At 40.0% G+C, this 18,933-nt stretch overlaps 1 protein-coding gene across 3 annotated transcripts; it reads right to left on the bottom strand.

Annotated features, from left to right (window-relative positions):
- Positions 1–2,377: 2,377 nt before the first annotated feature.
- anln (anillin, actin binding protein) lies at positions 2,378–18,387 on the bottom strand. 3 transcript variants are annotated; one of them, XM_038725006.1, is made up of 24 exons: positions 18,225–18,387; positions 16,303–16,453; positions 15,764–16,195; positions 14,827–15,149; positions 13,739–14,054; positions 13,230–13,435; positions 13,026–13,130; positions 12,821–12,932; positions 12,357–12,661; positions 12,084–12,232; positions 11,849–11,990; positions 11,592–11,727; positions 11,067–11,249; positions 10,613–10,739; positions 10,339–10,387; positions 9,538–9,591; positions 9,181–9,213; positions 9,026–9,044; positions 8,045–8,157; positions 7,752–7,805; positions 7,367–7,453; positions 7,160–7,267; positions 5,141–5,313; positions 2,378–5,045 (listed from the first exon to the last, which is right to left on the bottom strand). In XM_038725006.1, exons 1-24 carry the CDS (start codon positions 18,240–18,242, stop codon positions 4,931–4,933), a joined length of 3,510 nt encoding a protein of 1,169 aa, XP_038580934.1. In that variant the 5' UTR covers positions 18,243–18,387; the 3' UTR covers positions 2,378–4,930. The 3 variants fall into 3 exon arrangements, with proteins under 3 accessions (XP_038580934.1, XP_038580935.1, XP_038580936.1); XM_038725007.1 differs by having other exon boundaries at positions 12,357–12,658; XM_038725008.1 differs by lacking the exon at positions 7,752–7,805 and having other exon boundaries at positions 18,225–18,386.
- Positions 18,388–18,933: the final 546 nt, after the last annotated feature.

Raw genomic sequence — 18,933 nt, 5'->3', positions numbered from 1 at the left:
ATAGTTGAGTCGCTTGGCCTTGTTTTCATGTCGGAGGTTTTTTTGGCCACAAGTCTTTCATGAAGGCCACTTCTGACCAGACTTCTCCAGACATATACTATGGTACCACTGTAAGCCAGTTCTGAGCTGATGGCACTGCTAGACATCTTCCGATTGTGAAGGGAAGTAAGCATGATGCATTCATTTAATCCGCTGCAGTGAGTTTCTTTGGCTGACCACTGCGTCTACGGTCCGCAGCATTGCCTTTCTTTTCTTCTTGTTGCTGTGCTCATTCTTGCCACGGTTTATGACCTTTGACTGTAAACTGTGCTCAGCAACCTTACCTTGTTAGCTGAGGTTGTCTCGTCCTCAACCAGCTGTCCACAGACAACCAGAATATCCTTGGACCTGGATAGAACAGGTGTCCATCTATCTTCAGGCTTTCTTTAGTTTTTAATTGTAGACTACATCCTGGTTGAGTTCCATATGAATACTACAGTATGTTTCAGGAAACTCAGCTTTATTAAGTATAGGAATAAGGTTATGTTGAACAGGATCTTTACATAAATTGTCTATGTAAACTACTAACAAAAAAGTAGAAAGAATTTAATTTCATGATAATGTTAATACTTCTCGTCTACTATACTATCTCGTCCAACTCATGTTGTTTCAACAGGTACATGGTCTCATTCAGGCATTCAGATCTGTTTTTAAGAGAAACTTACGTACCAGAGAAACCTGTATCTTAAGTAACTTTATATGTTACTCATTCATAAAGTTCAATTAAACACACCACCAGAGAATGTTTCCTGGGGCTGGCAGGATCCAGGTGGGACCTCACTGATTACTGTACAAACACAACTTATCACTGATTTGGGTGAAACTGGATCATATTTTATTCTGTTTTTCCCTCTGTCGTCCTCAAGCTGCTCCGCTTCAGCTCTCAATGATTTACGGAGTTTCCTGATGGACAGATAGCTTAATTGTTGCCAAAGTAACAACTAGCTGCTGCTAACTAGCTGCAGTCATCTAGTTAGTTCCATGTGCTGTGCAGCTAGCGGTCATATTAACGGACTCTGCTTGGACTGGGCGCTCTGAGCACCAGTGTTGTGTTTATACCTCTATTCTAGCACAGGAGCTTTGGACCACCAGGTGGTTTTCAGGCCCAGACGAGGGGTCCAGGCGGGAACGCTGACAGGGAGCGGTGCCAGAGGGGGCACCGCACAAAAACTGGGCGAGAAGGGATTTTTTCCAAACCGCTAACTGTATCTGTCGTAAGCTAATTAGCCGTGCAGCTAGCAGTCATATTAGCTGACTCAGCCCCTGTCATCAAACTAACCTCTGTCAGTCTTGGAGGATGCGTTTGTGTAACACTCATCTTGGCTGAACTAACAGGGGGATGCATACACTATATAAAAGAAGTGGATGTAGCCATCGTGACATCACCCACTGGTTTGTGGACTACCATTTTGGAAATTGATGTATAAAGAAAAAGTTTTGAAGCCTTGAGTTTGGTATTTTGGCCATCGCCATCTTGACTTTTTTGGGACCAGAAGTGACCATATTTGGATGAGAGGGAGGAGCAGGGCAGTGATACACATCGCTATGCCTAGCTTCTTGTCAATCACAAGGTAGCCACGCCCTGAGGCCTACCCTGCTTTTTTGTGTATTTTACTCTAAATAGGACCAGATTTACAAAATGAAAATCTTGCTGTATTCAAATTCTGTTCTGCCAAATAATGCATCCACCTTTTCAGTTTTACAGACACATTGAGATCAAAGTGAGATTTGTTATTGGCACATATTTCTGGCCAGTTTGGCTCAACAGTGTGAATTTCATAGATTACATTTAATGACCTGGACTGAAATAACAGGTAATGCATTACAGAGAGCACATTTGCAGGTAGTGTGGCCGAGCGGTCTAAGGCACAGCATTAGGGCTCCAGTATCTCAGGAGGGTGGGTTCAGATCCCACCATTTAACAAAATTTAGTGTTAATGTGAAAGCCTTAGTAAAATTTGCATGAGCTAACAGATGTTATCTGCCAATTGTGGATACTTTGGAACAGCAAGGCTCCATGCTGTCTTTGTGCTTTGTGTTCATGCTGACATTGTCATGTTGGTAAATGGCTGACCATCCATTGCCGCAAGTTTCAAAAGTGAAATGTCTCTAGAGCTAAAGTGGACACCATATTTTTGTTATAAGTAGTTGATGCAAATATTGTTGCTGAGCCAGCCTGTGACAAATCTTTGGTTCAATGAAAGCTCGATATAGGGACACTTTTCTGGACTTGCATTCAAGACTCTTAAAAGAAACTGGGAAAAGTCAGTTTAAAGAAACTCACAAAAGTTCCAAAAACTTACATTTTGATATGAAGACAAAAGAACTTAAGTATTAGTAACCTGGTGCATTTTGGTCAAAGCAGGTATTTATTGAAGTCTCATTGATCCACAAATATCTGGCAAACTGAAGAATTGAAGTCGGAGTGTATCAGTTGAAACCATGAACATATTGTCTGCTCACTCATATTGCTCATGATGAAAATTTATGTAGAAGGTATGCAGAAACAATGCAGTTGTTTAGTCTGTATTCTTTATCAACATGATGAAAAAGCGTGTTTTACTTGAACACAAGTGAAAATCTGTCATTCTGAAATAACATTTACACAACACCTGCAGGGTCACTGTAAAGTCTGTTACATACATACACGCATACATTCCATGAGCAACTCAAGGGGTGCCTTACAAAAGCAAAACATGCAATAACACCACGTCTTTTTTTTAGTCAACACTTAGACTAAATGTACAGGACACATGACCCTGACATTTAATTTTCAAAGTTCTGTGTTTTTAGCCATTAAAATTTTACACTAAAAGAACAACTTCTGGTGACCATTGCAACATAAAGCAAAAAGCCAACAAAATAACTTCCGTTGAGACATTTTCTTTAGAGTAAAGGCTGAGTAATAAATAAGGTGGACAATATCTTATGACAAATTTGTATTCAGTGTATATCCCAGTAAAATAGGAAATTGCAGTAGAGAAAGCCAAAGATGGTGTTTAAGGTCATTTACAAACAGTGCAAATGTTCCAATTGGTCACAACACTAATATTCAAAAAGGATCCTAAAATAAAAAATGTCTGGGTAACACTTTACATTACAGCTCAGTAGATGGAAATACTGGGGTAATTGAGTGATAATAAAAATGTAATAATCAAGCAATCCCATGTAATTACAAAATAACTTTGTATTAACAAAGGGTATATTAGGGTAATAGACTAGAATTTATGTGACAGGGTCAAAAACAAGGGCTATGGGGATACACATTTAAAGTTAACAAGGCAAAATATTTAGTTATAGTAACATTTTGGTAACCTGCTAACAATAAAATTGTTATTAGTGAAAAAACAAAACAAAACAAAAACTATACTTGTTTCTACTTCATTTCATTTTAATATATATTCTCTACTTACACAATGCAGAGTGACGTATATTTGTTTTACCATCTGTTTACTACCTGTCAACTCTACAGTAACGTATATCATCTTGCAAAAGCCATTACAAGCCAAAGTTAGCTAAACTGGGAAAACAGGCTACACAGTGACTAGCCAACATTGGTAAAAGGTTATCTAAAACACTGAGGAGATAATCAAATTGATCACAAACAAATGGTAAACACTGTTAATATGGACAGAGCTAACTGAAAAGTGAAGTAATTGATGAAAAAAAGTGATCACTACGGTTGGAGGTGAAGGTGTAGTTGACAGGAAGTAAACAGGCCATAAAACAAATATGTCACTCCAGTGTGTGCGTGAGTGCGTGCGTGCTGGAAACAGGTGGTTTAGCGTTTAGCAGCCCTGATTTATGGTTAGACGGAAACTGTTTTCCTCTAATCAGTCTGCCTCTTTACCATGAAATGAAATAGAAACAAGTAGTTTGGCATTTTGAATTACTGCACTGATAGAACCATTTTATTGTTAACTTTAACTGACACTATTCCCCCTTTTTTCCCCCCTCCATATCCTGTTACATACATTTCAGTCTATTACCCACATACACCCAATGTTAATACCATAACTACATGGTATTAATTATTACTTTATTATTACCCACTATATACACCATGGTATTACCAAGCCATAAAGTAGCGTGCCACCTATTTGTTATGCATTTATATTAAACAACCCAATAATGGTCAACATGTAATTGTCAGATTTTCTTTAACTCAGAAACATAAATATCTGTATTGGCCTCAAACTACTGTTGTTCGGGCTCTAGAGTATAATATGTAACAGACTTTACCCCCAGTTATCCAAAACCTCAACTTCCACACTGAAACAATCTCATAAACATTGAACAAACATTACAAATAGAATGAAACCTGGGCTATAACTGGTCTGTGCACGGCAATGAAGAACCACCATGTTAAAGGCCTGCCACATGTTATAAAAGCTAATATATAAAATAAAAACTTACCAAAAGTTTCAGCATTGTTCTGTGCCATCATGCAGGATAAATTGTAATAAAACTGTGGTGCTTCAAATAAGTAGTCATCTGTAATTTCAACACCGCTTATATATTGATTTCAGCTTTGAAACCAAATAATTTAAAGCCATGCATCACTTGTCAAGCAAACTAAATATTTGCATTAACATAATGTGGCAACTCAACAATACCAAAAAACATTAGTATCAAACCAGTCTGGAAATGTATAAAATATAGTGCCAAACTCAAACTCCTACACAAAATACTGTACTGAAATGTTTCAAATGTATGGCTTTATTTACCTTCCTCTGATCTCTAACTTTGTTTGATTACTTATCGCCTGTAAAATATCCACAAGTAAAAAATATTTAAAAATTCTGATACTGTATTGCACTTAGTATTTGCATGTGTCACTGATATTAAGAGTCCAAAAGATAGAAGGGCTGGTTGCGACAGAGTGCAGTAATTACAGTGGCCTGTAACAGGCGTCTGGCTGCCACATTCGCAGATCCACCAAAATCTGGTTCAGTTTCTTCATCCACAGATTCCTCTCGTCCTTAGTGTCTGCACTTAGCCAATTTCTGCACAAGAAAACAACCCGTGTTCAGAAATGCAGGGTCACTCATCTATAAATGCATGTGGAACATTTATTCATATGCAAACTGTAAGAACTTACTTGGTGACACACATGGTATTCTTGCACTGACTGACTAGTGTCTCTTTGTCGTCATCCCTTTGTGGTCTGACTGTGATGAGCTCAAATGTGTTGGGTCTGGCACAAAACTCTCTGTTGGCAGGTTCCACCTTCTTACTGGTGCAGTTAGCCAGGTTGATACGACCAATGGGATTCTGACAGAAGAGGAAAAAATACATCAGGGCCCTGCTTCAGAAAGCAGGTTTAGTGATGGGGATAACTCTGGGTTTTCCGTTACCAGTTACCATGGTAACGGAATGTTACCCTAAACTGCTTGCTGGCAGGTTTATTTCAACAACACTCGACTCTTTCAGAATCCTCCCCTTCCGTGGAGGATGAAGCACTTGTCTGACATGCCGATTAATTTCCTCATTCATGCAGTTGGTATAAGAGCACATTTCATTTGCAGAAGTTTTGTTTTTCAGAAAGTGTCTTTAACCTCTTTTTATGATCAATCTGACATCATGTGGACTCCCAGAGACGGCCTTCTTCAGCTTTGACTCTTCTCAGGTGTATTGCATATGCCAAACCCAAAAGCCAGGAGCTTTTTGTGCGTGCTATTGACAACTCAGAAGTAGTTTATATTTCATTTCTCGTGACCTCGCAGAGCCAAAGGTCTGGGTCAAGTTGCGAGCAATAGCCATAATTAGTCTCTTTAACTGTGTAGTCTGCAGTGTGCATCTTGTTGTTTTATTCTTGAAATTTTAACAGTTGCAGGAATGATCATGACCATTTTTTCTTGTTTGTTTCCACTTCCCTAGTGCGAGCAGTGCACACGCTCACTGCACAGCCTCACAAATGTAAAACCACTGTGCAAATTGACCTAGATGTAGAGATTAGGGATGAAACGGTATGAAAATTTCATATCACGATTATAGTGACCAAAATTATTACGGTTATTAGTATTATCATGGTATTGTAAAAATGTGCTGAAAAAGATTACTGATACACACTGAAACCATTAACAAGTTTTATATTGAAAACTACAAATACAGCTGCCATTTTGTTTGCATAAAAAATAAAACAGTAAATACCTTTTGTATGAAAATCATATAAGTGTGCATTATCAAGATTTTATATTATATATGTAATACAATGACCCCGTGCACAATTACATGAAAACAAATAAGTTTTAGAAGACAGTGATAGTTACTGCAATGAGCCCCAAAACTGACATAAATACAGAGCAGTCTGGAGCGTTTCTAGATATGCTGGTTGGTTGACTGAACTGCGTAACGTGTTATCATGTGCAGTGGACGAATAGAGTCTGCCGACACACGACACACAGCAGCAGAACTACATGTAGCGTTTTTACAAGAGCAGCAACACTGAGAGCTTCAGTTTACACGCTATTAGCAAGTCAGAGAGACAAACCAAAGCTACACATTAACTCACCCTGCATTCACTGTACGGTTATTTTCTCAGCACTCATAAAAACTAAAATATGACCGACTTCGATTTTAAATATATTGAGATATATTGCAATTTATTACCTTTTTCCAACTAGGTCCCTAACGTCACACTTTGTCAACATCTGTTTATCTAAAGAGAGACATATCTCTGTTTGTTCATATCACTTTTTCAGTCCTCTATATGGTCCTGTTAAGTTTTCTAGTGGACTAAAAAAGCAAACGATTTTATTATTCTAGTACCAAAAAGTTAAAACTCCCATCTGCAATTTATATACTAAAATATCAATACTTGGCGTCCGTGTATTGATACAGTATTGCCATGGCAAATATCACGATACTATGCTGTATCGACCCCCCCCCGCTGACGCTGGACAGTGTTTGCTGTGAGATTATAACAGCGCAGTTAACCGTAACCGGTTCTCATGGTAATTAAAATGTGTACGGTAATAATAACCGTTGGGAATTTTACCATGGTTTACCGTTAAACCGGTAATCGTTTCATCCCTAGTAGAGATAGGTGACAAAAAGGAAAGCCCAACCTGAAGTTTCTCAGTATTCAGGCCACCATGAGCCTCCAGAACAGCCTTACCTTGCGCTTCTCATCATCTGGGTAGGTCCAGTAGGAGATGCAGTATCCTGATAAGACACACCACCTCCTGTGCCAGGCTCCAAATCCACTAACATCTTCAAACATTGTCTGTGGGGGGAGTCAAACATACAAGTACAGCATTAATAAACCAATGCTTGCCTCAGCATGGGTTTATCTGTGGCGATGATTTGATCTACATGCACTCACCAGGAAGCCCCTCTCCTCCACCTTTGTGCCAACTTCACACTGCATCTTGAGGTAGACGTGGCCCTCCAGAGGGCACAGGAATGGCACCTTGAATCCAAAGGACAAGACACTTAAACGCTTTGACATCATGTTCACAGTATGGGGAGAAATGTTAAAAAGGTACAAGATATGGTTAAACAAATAAAAATACATTGCAACTTTATTTTAAGATTGTTAACAGTTGCTTGAAAGCACCTGACAATCATAGACAAACATTCCCCAATGAGATTTGTGATCAGATTAATCGGATAATCTGAGTATCACCGCAGTTAAAAAAATTCCTTGTTATAGTGTGTTCATCACCTTTCCCACACAACCAGAACAGAAACATAGGGCAAGTAGTAACCTTGGTATGAAACATGCCACTGAGTAGTTCTCTTTCACTTCGTACATATTTGATCTAAAAGAAAGATATCAAGGCATGTAAATGAGTCCACAGGCAGAACATACTGTCCGATGAGAACAAACAGGGTTACTGTGAGTCTCTGTAAAGCCTGTACACAAATATATGACTGATCCAGGTGTGTTGGTCTTACATACAGCAATAAAGATATTGTGTGCTTGAAATAAAGTGCTTGAAAAATGTGTGGGAAAAACGATGAGGAGGAACTGAAAAGGTGACATTAATAGCTTCTATACCTTCTCCAAAGGAAATTTGTTTTTCCCTATAGAGGACAGGGTGAGCTTGTGTGATCCAACCATGACGAAGTTACTGGTGCGAACAGCATTGGGGCCTCCTGGACTGGCCAAAACTACACACAGAAAGATGAGATCATTAATACCTCACATCAGAGCTCACCAATTTTACACTTCAACAGTAGTTTACTTGTCCTATGGAGTAATGTCCAAGCAGTGAAAACAAAGGTCTTTTTCAAGTCTGAGAGAACAACCTCAGCTTTGACTGGGAGACTACAATCACATCTACCATGATTCGGTTTCTGCAGGTTTCAACAAGTTCCATTTATGATTTTGTAAGAACTTTTGAGACATTTTTAGCCAAGTCCAAGAATAACTTGCTAAGTAAATGAATTAATTCACATTCAACATGAACATTTGCTCTGTTTTTTATGTTGGTGTAGATCCAAACAACTAACTGTTGTTAGTTCAGAGTGGGTGCACTGGGTGACTTTGGAACATCACAAATGTGACTACAGAACAATATTAGGTGATGATGGCTGCAGTTTGCTGGTGGCTTTCCATGTGACTATAATGCCTTTAACTGTTCCACCCAAAGTTCCCATGAGCATTTACCCTTATTAGATGAAAGTGACATTAACAGAAACAATTGAACTTGTTTGTTATAGAAGTAGCTATCTTTTGCATAGTTTGCAGCAGTGGTTATTGATTCCAGTTTGGTTTCGTTTTGTACTTGTTGCAGCGCAATCAAAACAAAATTTTCCCCAAAACACATTTAAACGCGAGACTGAAGTCAATGCAATTGTATAAAAGTAACGTCAACTACATAATCCACTCAGTTTTTAGTTCGTTATTGGATTTTTATACTTTTTAAAAAAGGACCTGCAGAAATCCTGCTGAAGCTTTTTGTAGAGGCAAAAGTCTCTTACATCTGACTCAATAGTACAAACTGTTTCTTTAGATTGGCATTAAATGTTGACATACCTGGTGTCTGGACGCTTTTCTGCAAGACAAAACATGAAGCAAACAAATTAAATACATTTCAAGAAGATGAGAACTAAGAGTTACATCCTGATTTAACATTGAGAGAAATATGAGTGTGATGGGCAGCAGAAAAAAACCCCATCTGAAATGCTTACAGTGATGGTGAGGAATCTCTTTGGAGTGATAGCCTAGAAACAAAGTAAAGCAAATAATGGGTTTTTGCTTCAAAAGGAAAGATGGGTGAGACAGTACACTGTGTCTGAGGGACATGTATGTTGCTGGCCAGTATGCAGTAGCGATATTCTTTAGACTATATCTGCCCACACAGTGCACACCCACTGACATGTGAGGCATATGATACAGAAACTGTTCATACCGACATACACAAATCATGGGCCTCATGAACCACATTATCTGGATACACACACACACACACAGTATTAAAGCATGTCCTATCATTAACTGACAAATGTGTGATCCACTTGGTAAAACACCACAAAATGGGGATTTACCTTTGACTTGCTGGGTTTCTTCTTCTTGTCATTGCAGACCTCACGCTTCTGCACCTGGGGATGTCAGTTAATGCACAGGATTGTAACAAATCAGCAGCCAGTAATTTTAAATAGCAGCGCGATACTTAAAACGTACTCTTTATCTAAAATATATGTTTTACATGGCTAATATATCAAAAGATAAACGAGTGGGTAAAAACAAAAGGGAAAACACTATGCAACTATGGAGGGAGAAAAAAAAAATAAAAGGTATGGGCTCAGTAATGCAGCACAGATAACCAAACTTTCTGTGGCTGAAAAAGTGAAGTCTTAATTTAATCCAAAAAATAAATACCTCTGTTATGTGATTTAACTATAATTTATGTTTTCATTATTGCCTTAAACAAAGTGCATATAAAGACTTCTTTACAAATTAATACATATCACAAAATGATATGATGGTATCAGTATTTGCAGACACTCGATGAATCATCAATATGAGAAATGAAACAGTAGTACTGAGATAGCCAATTTCTACTAGTTGATGATACTGAATTTGTTGCAAGACACTTTTCATTATATCTTAAGGGCCACATATGAATTCAAAAATCATGAAATCAACACAGCTGCAAAGAAATTACAGATATTAGTTTTCCAGAACTTAATTTAATAATTTAAAAAGCAGATGTGGAAAACACGACATGAATGTTTAAGAGAATGTAGTATGTGTTTAAAAGGTGTGAAAGGTTTTAGGGTTTGTTTACAACATGTAATATGCAATATGTGCATATATGTATACGTATGTGTGGTCAGAGCACTCACCAGGCCATAGACCTCAATATTAACCTCAAAGTCACTGGAAACATCAGATCTGAAAGTGAAGAGGGGTATTTGTCATGTAACGTTTCATTATTGTCAGAGTGTGAACTTTTTCCTATTCAGTATAGACTGAGACAAACTTTAACACATTCAGTTTAACCAAACAACCATATTAAACACCATGTCAAAAGGTGACCAATGTCTGAATCACAATCAAATAATAATCAGTTCTTGAATGACATGATGTGAATTCTCTTATGAGCAGTGTGGGATTTACATGGTGAACTTTGTGGGGAACGCGAGGGTGTCCCCACTGAGGCTGCGGTGTGTGCCGGCTAAAGGCGTGGCCACAGTGTTCTCTGCTCCAGCACGAATCATGATGAAGAAGGAATGTTTGGTTGAATCTGGAATAATCAAAAGACAGAATGATACAACCAACAGCACTCAGATAGTGACTAAATTCAGATAAAGCTTCCATGGAATTTCAATGCAAGCAACAAGGATATGAATAAGATTATTTCCACACTGTCAAAACACTAATGAAGGTAAGAACAAAGTCGAAGAAAGGCTGCAGTTTTCCCATAACTCTGATTCCTGACATTATTATTTACACACAACAAAAAGACAGAATAGTGTGTACTATATTGAGAATTAGTGACAACTGATGTCTGGGGAAAATGTTAAAAAGTGCTGTGTTACCAAACTTTATGCATTATGCATTTTGAGTCTACCTGGCTTGTTGGCAGTGGAGCAAACAAAGTCTGCCTTGAGAGGCAGGCGTAACTCCTGCAGGGTGATGGAGCCCTTGGAGGCAGACATGCTAGTAGGTTCTGGGGCTACAGAGGCCTTTTTCTGGCCTGTTGGATCTCCTTTCAGACGTTCCAGCTCGACCTTCAGTGCTTCCCTCCTCTCCGCTAAAAAAAGTCAAAAGAAATGCAAGTCAAGCTTTCTACAGTTAGATACTACCTCTAGGAGCCTACAGATGGTGGCTTTAAAATATATACGTTGGGCTGTAGTGGTGGTTCCGTATTGTGGCTTTATTACTTACAAAAAAGGTAGCCTAGAAGCAGCAGCCTAAACGTATTGGCACTTTGACTGATAGCATTAATTAGCTTTGTACAATTGTGTTTAAATGTTTAAGTATACAATTAAATTTTTTTCAAATCTAATAAAGAAAAACATAAATTGTACAAAGCTACGGCTACATTTTTTATAAATAAAGCTAAATAAGTATTCATCTGTTGTCTGGAACTTACTTGCCACCAGCAGCAGCCTCTCTGCCTCAGCCTCCACCTGGGATCCTTTGCCATGCTCTTCATCTGTGCAGCAGTTGAGTGCCTGGCTGGCCTGATGAATAACTGTCTGCTGCAGGTTCATCTCATTCGTCAGAATCTGTGGAAACAGCGGGATAGAGTAAAACTTAGCCTCAAGTACATACCAAGTACGCGAATCAAGTCAATTCACATGAACACTTTACACTGCAAACTGCAAACTGAAAGCATTTCTTCCGAACCTTCATCTTCTGTTTGATACTGAAGAGACTGGATCCTCTGGGTTCCTCCATTCTGTTAGAAACGTCCTCTTTTCTCACAATCACCTGTTTCACATTGGGTTTCTCCGTCTCTTTCACCCTGATGGACCTATATGCATCAATGCTAACACACACAGATACGTATAAGATACACATTTACTGCAACAGCGAGGACAGCCCATTTTAATACAACCGAGCGTGACATGGGAGCACTTACCTATATGGCAGTTTGTGGTCCTCGTCTGAGGCCTCAATGCTGTCTGAGGAGGCGGTTCGTACCATGTTAGTTCTCTGGAACTTGCTGGGTTTGGAAGCACTGCCTGGAGTGCTGCTCTTTACGATGAATGAGCTGGCTGGAGTGGATGTCTGCACAAAGACATGAAGAAAATGTTACGCCGTTTCTCTGCCCTGCCCAGAAAGGTCCAACAGTCACTCTTACATGAAGTACGATGATGTATGTGGTGGAAAGAGACATCATGTTGGTGCCTACCATCATCCTTCTCTCTGGACTCTTCACCACTGCAGCCACAGTCTCTGCTAGTGGAGTGAGGAGGGACATGGAGGAGATATTCAAAGCATCTTCCTCCTCTTCCTCCTCCTCCTCCTGATCTTCACTCTGCTCCAGGATTCCATCAAACAAATCATTGATAACAGCAGAGTTGATGGACTGGTCCACATTCATCTCTCGCTCCTTGATCACTTCCTCTTCTTCTGTTGTTTTCTCTACAGTATGGGCGACCCCCCTCAGAGGACTGGATGTTAAGGCTGGAGGCGAGACCACCAACCCATGACCTGCTAACGAACATAATCTATGTTAACTTCGCATACGCATGTGCAGACTGAACACCTCCACCAATGCCTGCAAACTGCAAAATGTTAGTAACTGATCACTCCCATGTCTGGACACTATCAAATAAAACTGTTCAATCACCAATCTGAAATCTCATTGAATACCTGGAGGAATGCACTTTGTTGGTGTATGTGTACAATCAGTAGAGGTTGCTGGAGGTTCATCCTGTGGTTCACGTGGGGCAACTTCAGCCTCCACAGACTTGTAAAACTGGTCCTAAAGAGCATAATATTTATTAAATACAATCTTGCATAATAAACCCATGACCGTTTGGTGAGTTGTCAAAATAACTGTCATTTGTTGGCCAACCTTGATGTCTGTGTTTTTACTGGTTTCTGCCGCTTCATCTTTTTTCCACACACTGTTCCCCTTCTGAAAGCGACTGCGAATCTGAGCCAGCTCAGACTCTCGCTCCTGAAAAAAGTGGAGGCATAAAATATAATGTAGCTATTGTGATATAAAAACAAAACAATAATAACATGCTACACAACAGCATCTCTAATATTAACCTACCAGCTTCTGTCTTTGGGTGAGATCAGCTGTGCTTGTGTTTGCAGCCTGGGCAGCTCTGAGCCTCTCCTGTACCAGTCTGGTGTTTGGTGTGACTGGAGATGGAGTTACAGTAGGAGTCTTGGCATGGGTAGGGCCCCCTGCTGGGGAGCTCTGGTTGGTACGTGCCTGGCATCTCTCTCCAAATCGCTCCACGAAAGATTTTACACCTGTTGGGCATAACGGTAAGCTATATATCATATATCTTTTAGTGTGTAGATCCATTTTCTCTTTTGTTGAGATCCAGTACCATAAACTGAACTGCAGCCATGTCAGTTGCTGTATTAATAATATACAGCAGGACACCCAAAATTACACAGTACAACCTAATGTGTTTCCAGGTAATTCATCAACTCTGCCACAGCACATTTCAACACTTCTGCTTAAGAAAATATGTAAAAAGACACTGAAGAACTGAATCCTCACCATGTAGCTAATTTTATCAAATAATTCCAAAATGAAAATCAACTCACCAGGAGCACCAGCAGAGGCCTTTTCCTGGGGTACAGTCGGGGCAGCAATGGTGGGCTTGGCACAGAGTTCTGGCTTCTGGGGGCTAGAGGTGGAGTAGAGACCCCTGGAGGGGGCCTGATTCTTCAGGGGACTTTGAGGCACTGATGTTGAGGATTGGGGGCTGGCCTTCTGGAGATTGGACGGGAAGGCGGATCCCTGAATGGAACTCTTCTGAGGACTTGATACTGACTTTAGTGCTGGGCTGGCTGCAGGAATGTCAGCCTTCTGAGGACTCGGGAGAACCACTCGGCCGGACTTTACTGGAGAATACACAGCCTGTTGAAAAGGCATACAATAGTCCCCTTATTTATAAAGCATGTTCAAAAACAACACAAGTTGGGTCATCCTGGTGCTCTGGTGGTCTAACTGGCCATTCAGACAAAAAAAAGCCTGGTGTTAAAAATGTTATGGCTGCATTGGTGAGGGCATGTTGCTTCAGTTACCACAGAGCAATGCAGTATTTGCCAGATTACGTTGCAAAGACCGCCACCCTGAATCTAATAAAAGGGGCAGCCTTGTCCCACACGGTTATGTTATCTTTCTTACTCAGCCTAATACGGCGACCATGTAATTAGGCCTGTGACTAATGATTATTTTCACTGTTTATTAATCTGCAAATCATTTTCTTGATTAACCCATTAATTTTTTGGTCTATAAAATGTAGTGAAAATGCCCTGTGTATTTCCCCACAGTCCAAGCTGACACCTTCAAATCTCTTGTTTTGTCAGACCAACAGTCCAATAGCCAAATGATGCCAATGTACTTTAATATTTCATTAATAAAACCAGTAAATTCCCACACTGAGAAGTTGGAAAAAGCAAATGTTTGTTGTTTTTGCTAGAAAGATGACAGAGATTTTCTGTTGATTGATGCTCTACAATAAACATATTCGAGGACATTCCCAAGATAAACATTCTCAGAATATAATATCTATAAATTTGATACAATGCAGTCATAAGCAATTCAATTTCATTTATATAGCGTAAAATGCTCACTCTTGTGAGAAAAGTAATGAAGCACCATCAGTGGACAGTTCCAGGAAACCTACCTGACTAGAGCTGGCTGTAGACTTGCTGCTTGCAGTTGAACTGGCTACCACATGGCCTGCAGCACTTGGTTTAGAGCCGGCAGGCACAGCAGCCTCTCTGACAGCTAACTTGGGAACGGGCTTTTCTTTTGCATTCTCATGGGGAATGTTAGCATGGCTTAGGTCGTCCTCCCAGGATCCAATGGTGGCAGCGAGGTTGGCCAGTCTGCCTCTCCTTCCCAGTGGAGTTGCTGAGGACACGGTGGGGACGACCGCTGGTGGAACCTCAGCTTGCCTCTTCAACACGGACAGGGGAGTGCAGTCTTCAACTGCATCAGAGGTTCCTGAAAAGGTATGAAATATGTTCAATTTGGGCGGGCACAAAGTATATGACTATCAGACATCTGAAAGAGTGGACATCACACCCACGACATTGTGCAAACTTTGAATTCCTGAAACACCAAGTGAGCATTTTTCTTTTGACACAGTGTAGCATTACTTTCTTTGCAAGCTGACTCTTACAAGCTACCATAACAGTGATGACTCAAGACAGGCAAGTCAGTATTAATTCATTCGACTAATAAAATCATACATACATTGACCTCAAGCTTGTAGACCAGTGTTCTAAATAAATGCACTTCAATAGACTTCTATATGAATATGCTTTAAAAAGGAAAATACAGCAACAAGAAATAACCTTTGATTCAGCACCCCCACTATAAAGTTCCTGTGTTAAAATCTCTGTCAGTCAGCTACAGCAGATTCTAACTCTATGTTTTGCTATTTTGGTGTGGAGCTTTTGTTTTCTGTGTCTTCAAATACTACCTGCTATTTACAATTATTTAATCCAAACAAAATCATCTCATTCAGGGCCCGATGTCAGCTGGGATTGGCTCCTGTACACAGGATAAACATTTGACGATGGATGGATCTCAATCAGGACACAAAATACTCTTACCACTGCCATCCCAACACTTTCTCTGCTCTGCTAGCCTCTGCAGACGAGACTTCATGCCAGCAGCAGATGGAGCTTGATCTTCCACCAGGTCCTCCTTGTTCCCCTGCAGGGCTGAACTGGAGGGCACCATCTCTGCTGCTCTGCTGCTTGGAAGATCAGGGGCAGAGGCGACCGCCATCTTCTCCGGCTCTGCAGTTTTCAGCTGCCCTGGCTGAGACTGGACAGCAGGACGGGTAGCAGTCTTCTCCAGGGAGGAGGAATGTCGAACGCTGGCAGGCCCCACTGGGGGTTTCTTGTCTGTCGGAGGGTCTGACAGCACAGGAGCCACAGCTCGTGTCACCAGTGGCTCCTGGTTCTCCTCCCGGGATGTAGGCTGGACATTTTCCCCTGAGCACCGGCGCTTGGACGGAGAAGGTTTGGAGACCTGTGGAACTGGGTGGAAGTGAAAGAGAAATTTAACCAGTATTAGAGCTGCAACTCAGTGGTCAAACTGACATTACAAGTCTCAGCAGACAACAATCCAACAAATGTGTTCATACCTTTATCAATGACTAACTCACTGCTCACACTATTTGTGTCAGCCAGTGGCTCTCTGGGTCTTTTGACCATCTGTCTGTTTGCTGCATTTGGTCTCTCTGCCATTTTCTTCTGCAGGTTTTCTCTGCGAGCCCGGGTCCGCTCCAACAGTTTCTGGTTTGACAAAAAACATACTCAATTGTTACTCTATTGGCTGATTTATACATACAGAGAATGTAAAGAACAAAATCGTCACCAGTTGTAGTTTGAAGCAAAAAGTTTTTTTCCCCTATACACTGCTTTCCAAAATCATTGGTCCCCCAACATCTCAGAACTCGATAACAGAGCCATCACTGACATGGCCATAACACTAGAGGTGGGTGAACTCTGTCTCTAGCTGTTTTTAAATCCTGAACACAACAATCACTTTTCACATGAAAAATCCAGTGCAACACTATGAATGCCTTCCAGGAGAGACCGTCATCAACCAAATTGTGAACCTCATATATATATATATATATATATATATATATATATATATATATATATATATATATATATATATATATATATATATATATATATATATATATATATATATATATATATATATATATATATATATATATATATATATACACACACACTCTAAGAATCTAACACATGCCATGGATAATAAAGTTGAATTTACATTAAATTAACACACCACTCCCTTAATTTGATCAAATATTTTTGTTGTTGATGGCAGAATTTATTCTAGTAAACAACATATTCAATTAGGAAGCATGTTTCAACCATTTTCCAACCAGACATAACTACAAAGTGATGCCAAACAGTGTCACTGAAATATCTTCAACAGAGCCAAGCAGAAGATGTTTATGATCCAACAGACTGAGACTTGCAATTAATCTGTTTTTTAAAGTAGGCCAAATTATGCTGATCCTTCCTGATCTTCCCGGGATAACTGCTGGATATCTGTAAATACAAATATGCGGAACAAGGCACAGCCCACTGACTATCTCTATATGGGCTAACGTTACTTTAACAAACATCCTAAGACACACAAAAGAGTCCTTCTCCACCAGAGATAAAAAGGGCTCAGTTTGCATGCCCCCTTTCCTTCCTCTTTTCTTAAGGACACTCCCTTCTCTTGACCTCACACTCAGCCTGTCAGACAATCTGATTTACTGTGCTGTATGTTGACTGTGCAAGCCCCAACACATTCCTGCTGCTGCACTGCACCGCCTGCACAATTTCTCCAGGCAGTATGGAAAACCTGATGTCACATTCAGCAGCATTCCTCAGGAGTAAGCCACTCCTGCTTGTAGTTCCTGGACTTGAAATTTCAAACTCTACTGCCAAGAATACCGGATCAACAAGAACTGTTATCAGATATAATTCATTTCTGGTTCTAGCTTGCACCAACAGCATGAACGCATTAATAACAAGAGAAAGAATCAGGCAAAGAGGGCCAAGTGTTGGACAATTTCCAGAGCTGACACATACCTTTGCCTTAAATGGAGACAAAGTCGTTTCATTTGAATAACGTTACGTTGACTTACTAATTGGCCAAACATCCCTACACATAACGCTACTGCCTTTAAAAGCTGAAGGACCTGGAGTATTATATGGTTGCTGACGACTGAAAAGACAAAGACAACACGTGACATGTTTTCACTGGCCTTCTTCGAATCTATTACGATTCATATGCCAACGTTAGCTTAGCGTTACGTTAAAGTACTATGGAAGTAAACAACAAAGCCTCCTGCGGTAACTAGCTTGTCGATAATAACATTCTAGAAATAGAAAATGTTACGTTAGGCAAGTTAGCATTAGCAGGTAATGTCAACGCAGCTATTCAGACTCAACTTAGCGTTATGTTAGCTAACATTAACGTTAACGTAGATAACGTCACATATCTAATGTAGTAAGCGCACCGACTCACCTCAGTAAATGGATCCATTTTGGAGAGTTTATCTCCACTCGGGCAATAGTTCAACAGCTGTGTATTTTTAAAATCGTGTAAACTACACAAACAGGGCGTTTTGAGGCGAGCTGAGCGACTCTCAGCTTCTCTTCTGTCTTCTCTGGACCTCTTCGCACAAAACAACTGTTCAAATTTGAATTTCAGCGCTGCTCCTACTGCGCAAACTCCAATAGTTGAACGAAGCGCCGAGAGCCAATCAGAAACAAGCAGCCTGGCTTTACACATGTTCAGCCAATCACAGCTTGGGTGTATTAAAAGAAACTGTCACTTTCTTTATACAGTATTGAGACACAGCTAGTTTTTGCACTTTGCCCAGACCACAGACCTCACTGTATGATCCACTCCACATTTTTTATGAATCAGTCATCTGTGTATTGAAATGCTGAAAACAACCGGTTAACGTTAAAACGCACGCTGACCTAATACACATTTTTAGTTTCAACTGACACAAGCGAAGACTTTCATACAGTATACATGCAGTTTTTTCATTACAAATTCTGATTGATTGCGTTTTATATTATATTTGAATTAACATTGTTTTATATTTTCACCGTTTAACTGTTTTATTACTACTACTACTAGTAACTACTTTTTAGTTAGTAGTAGAATAAGCACTACTAACTAAGTAATGGAATAGTTACTGGAATAGTGCTTTTAAATAGGAATA

The sequence above is a fragment of the Micropterus salmoides genome, unplaced genomic scaffold, assembly GCF_014851395.1.
Source record: "Micropterus salmoides isolate LMB-PRFRI ecotype aquatic unplaced genomic scaffold, ASM1485139v1 Ms_hic_scaffold_17, whole genome shotgun sequence".
NCBI classification, from domain to species: Eukaryota; Metazoa; Chordata; class Actinopteri; order Centrarchiformes; family Centrarchidae; genus Micropterus; species Micropterus salmoides.
This window is presented reverse-complemented; position numbering and strand designations above follow the sequence as displayed.

Excerpts from the sequence above, each read along its gene's own strand:
- anln (XM_038725006.1), bottom strand. Across the intron at positions 12,662-12,820 it reads AACAAAGTGCATTCCTCCAG|CAGGTCATGGGTTGGTGGTC; the intron begins GTATTCAATGAG and ends TATGTTCGTTAG. Across the intron at positions 7,806-8,044 it reads ACAAATTTCCTTTGGAGAAG|ATCAAATATGTACGAAGTGA; the intron begins GTATAGAAGCTA and ends TCTTTCTTTTAG.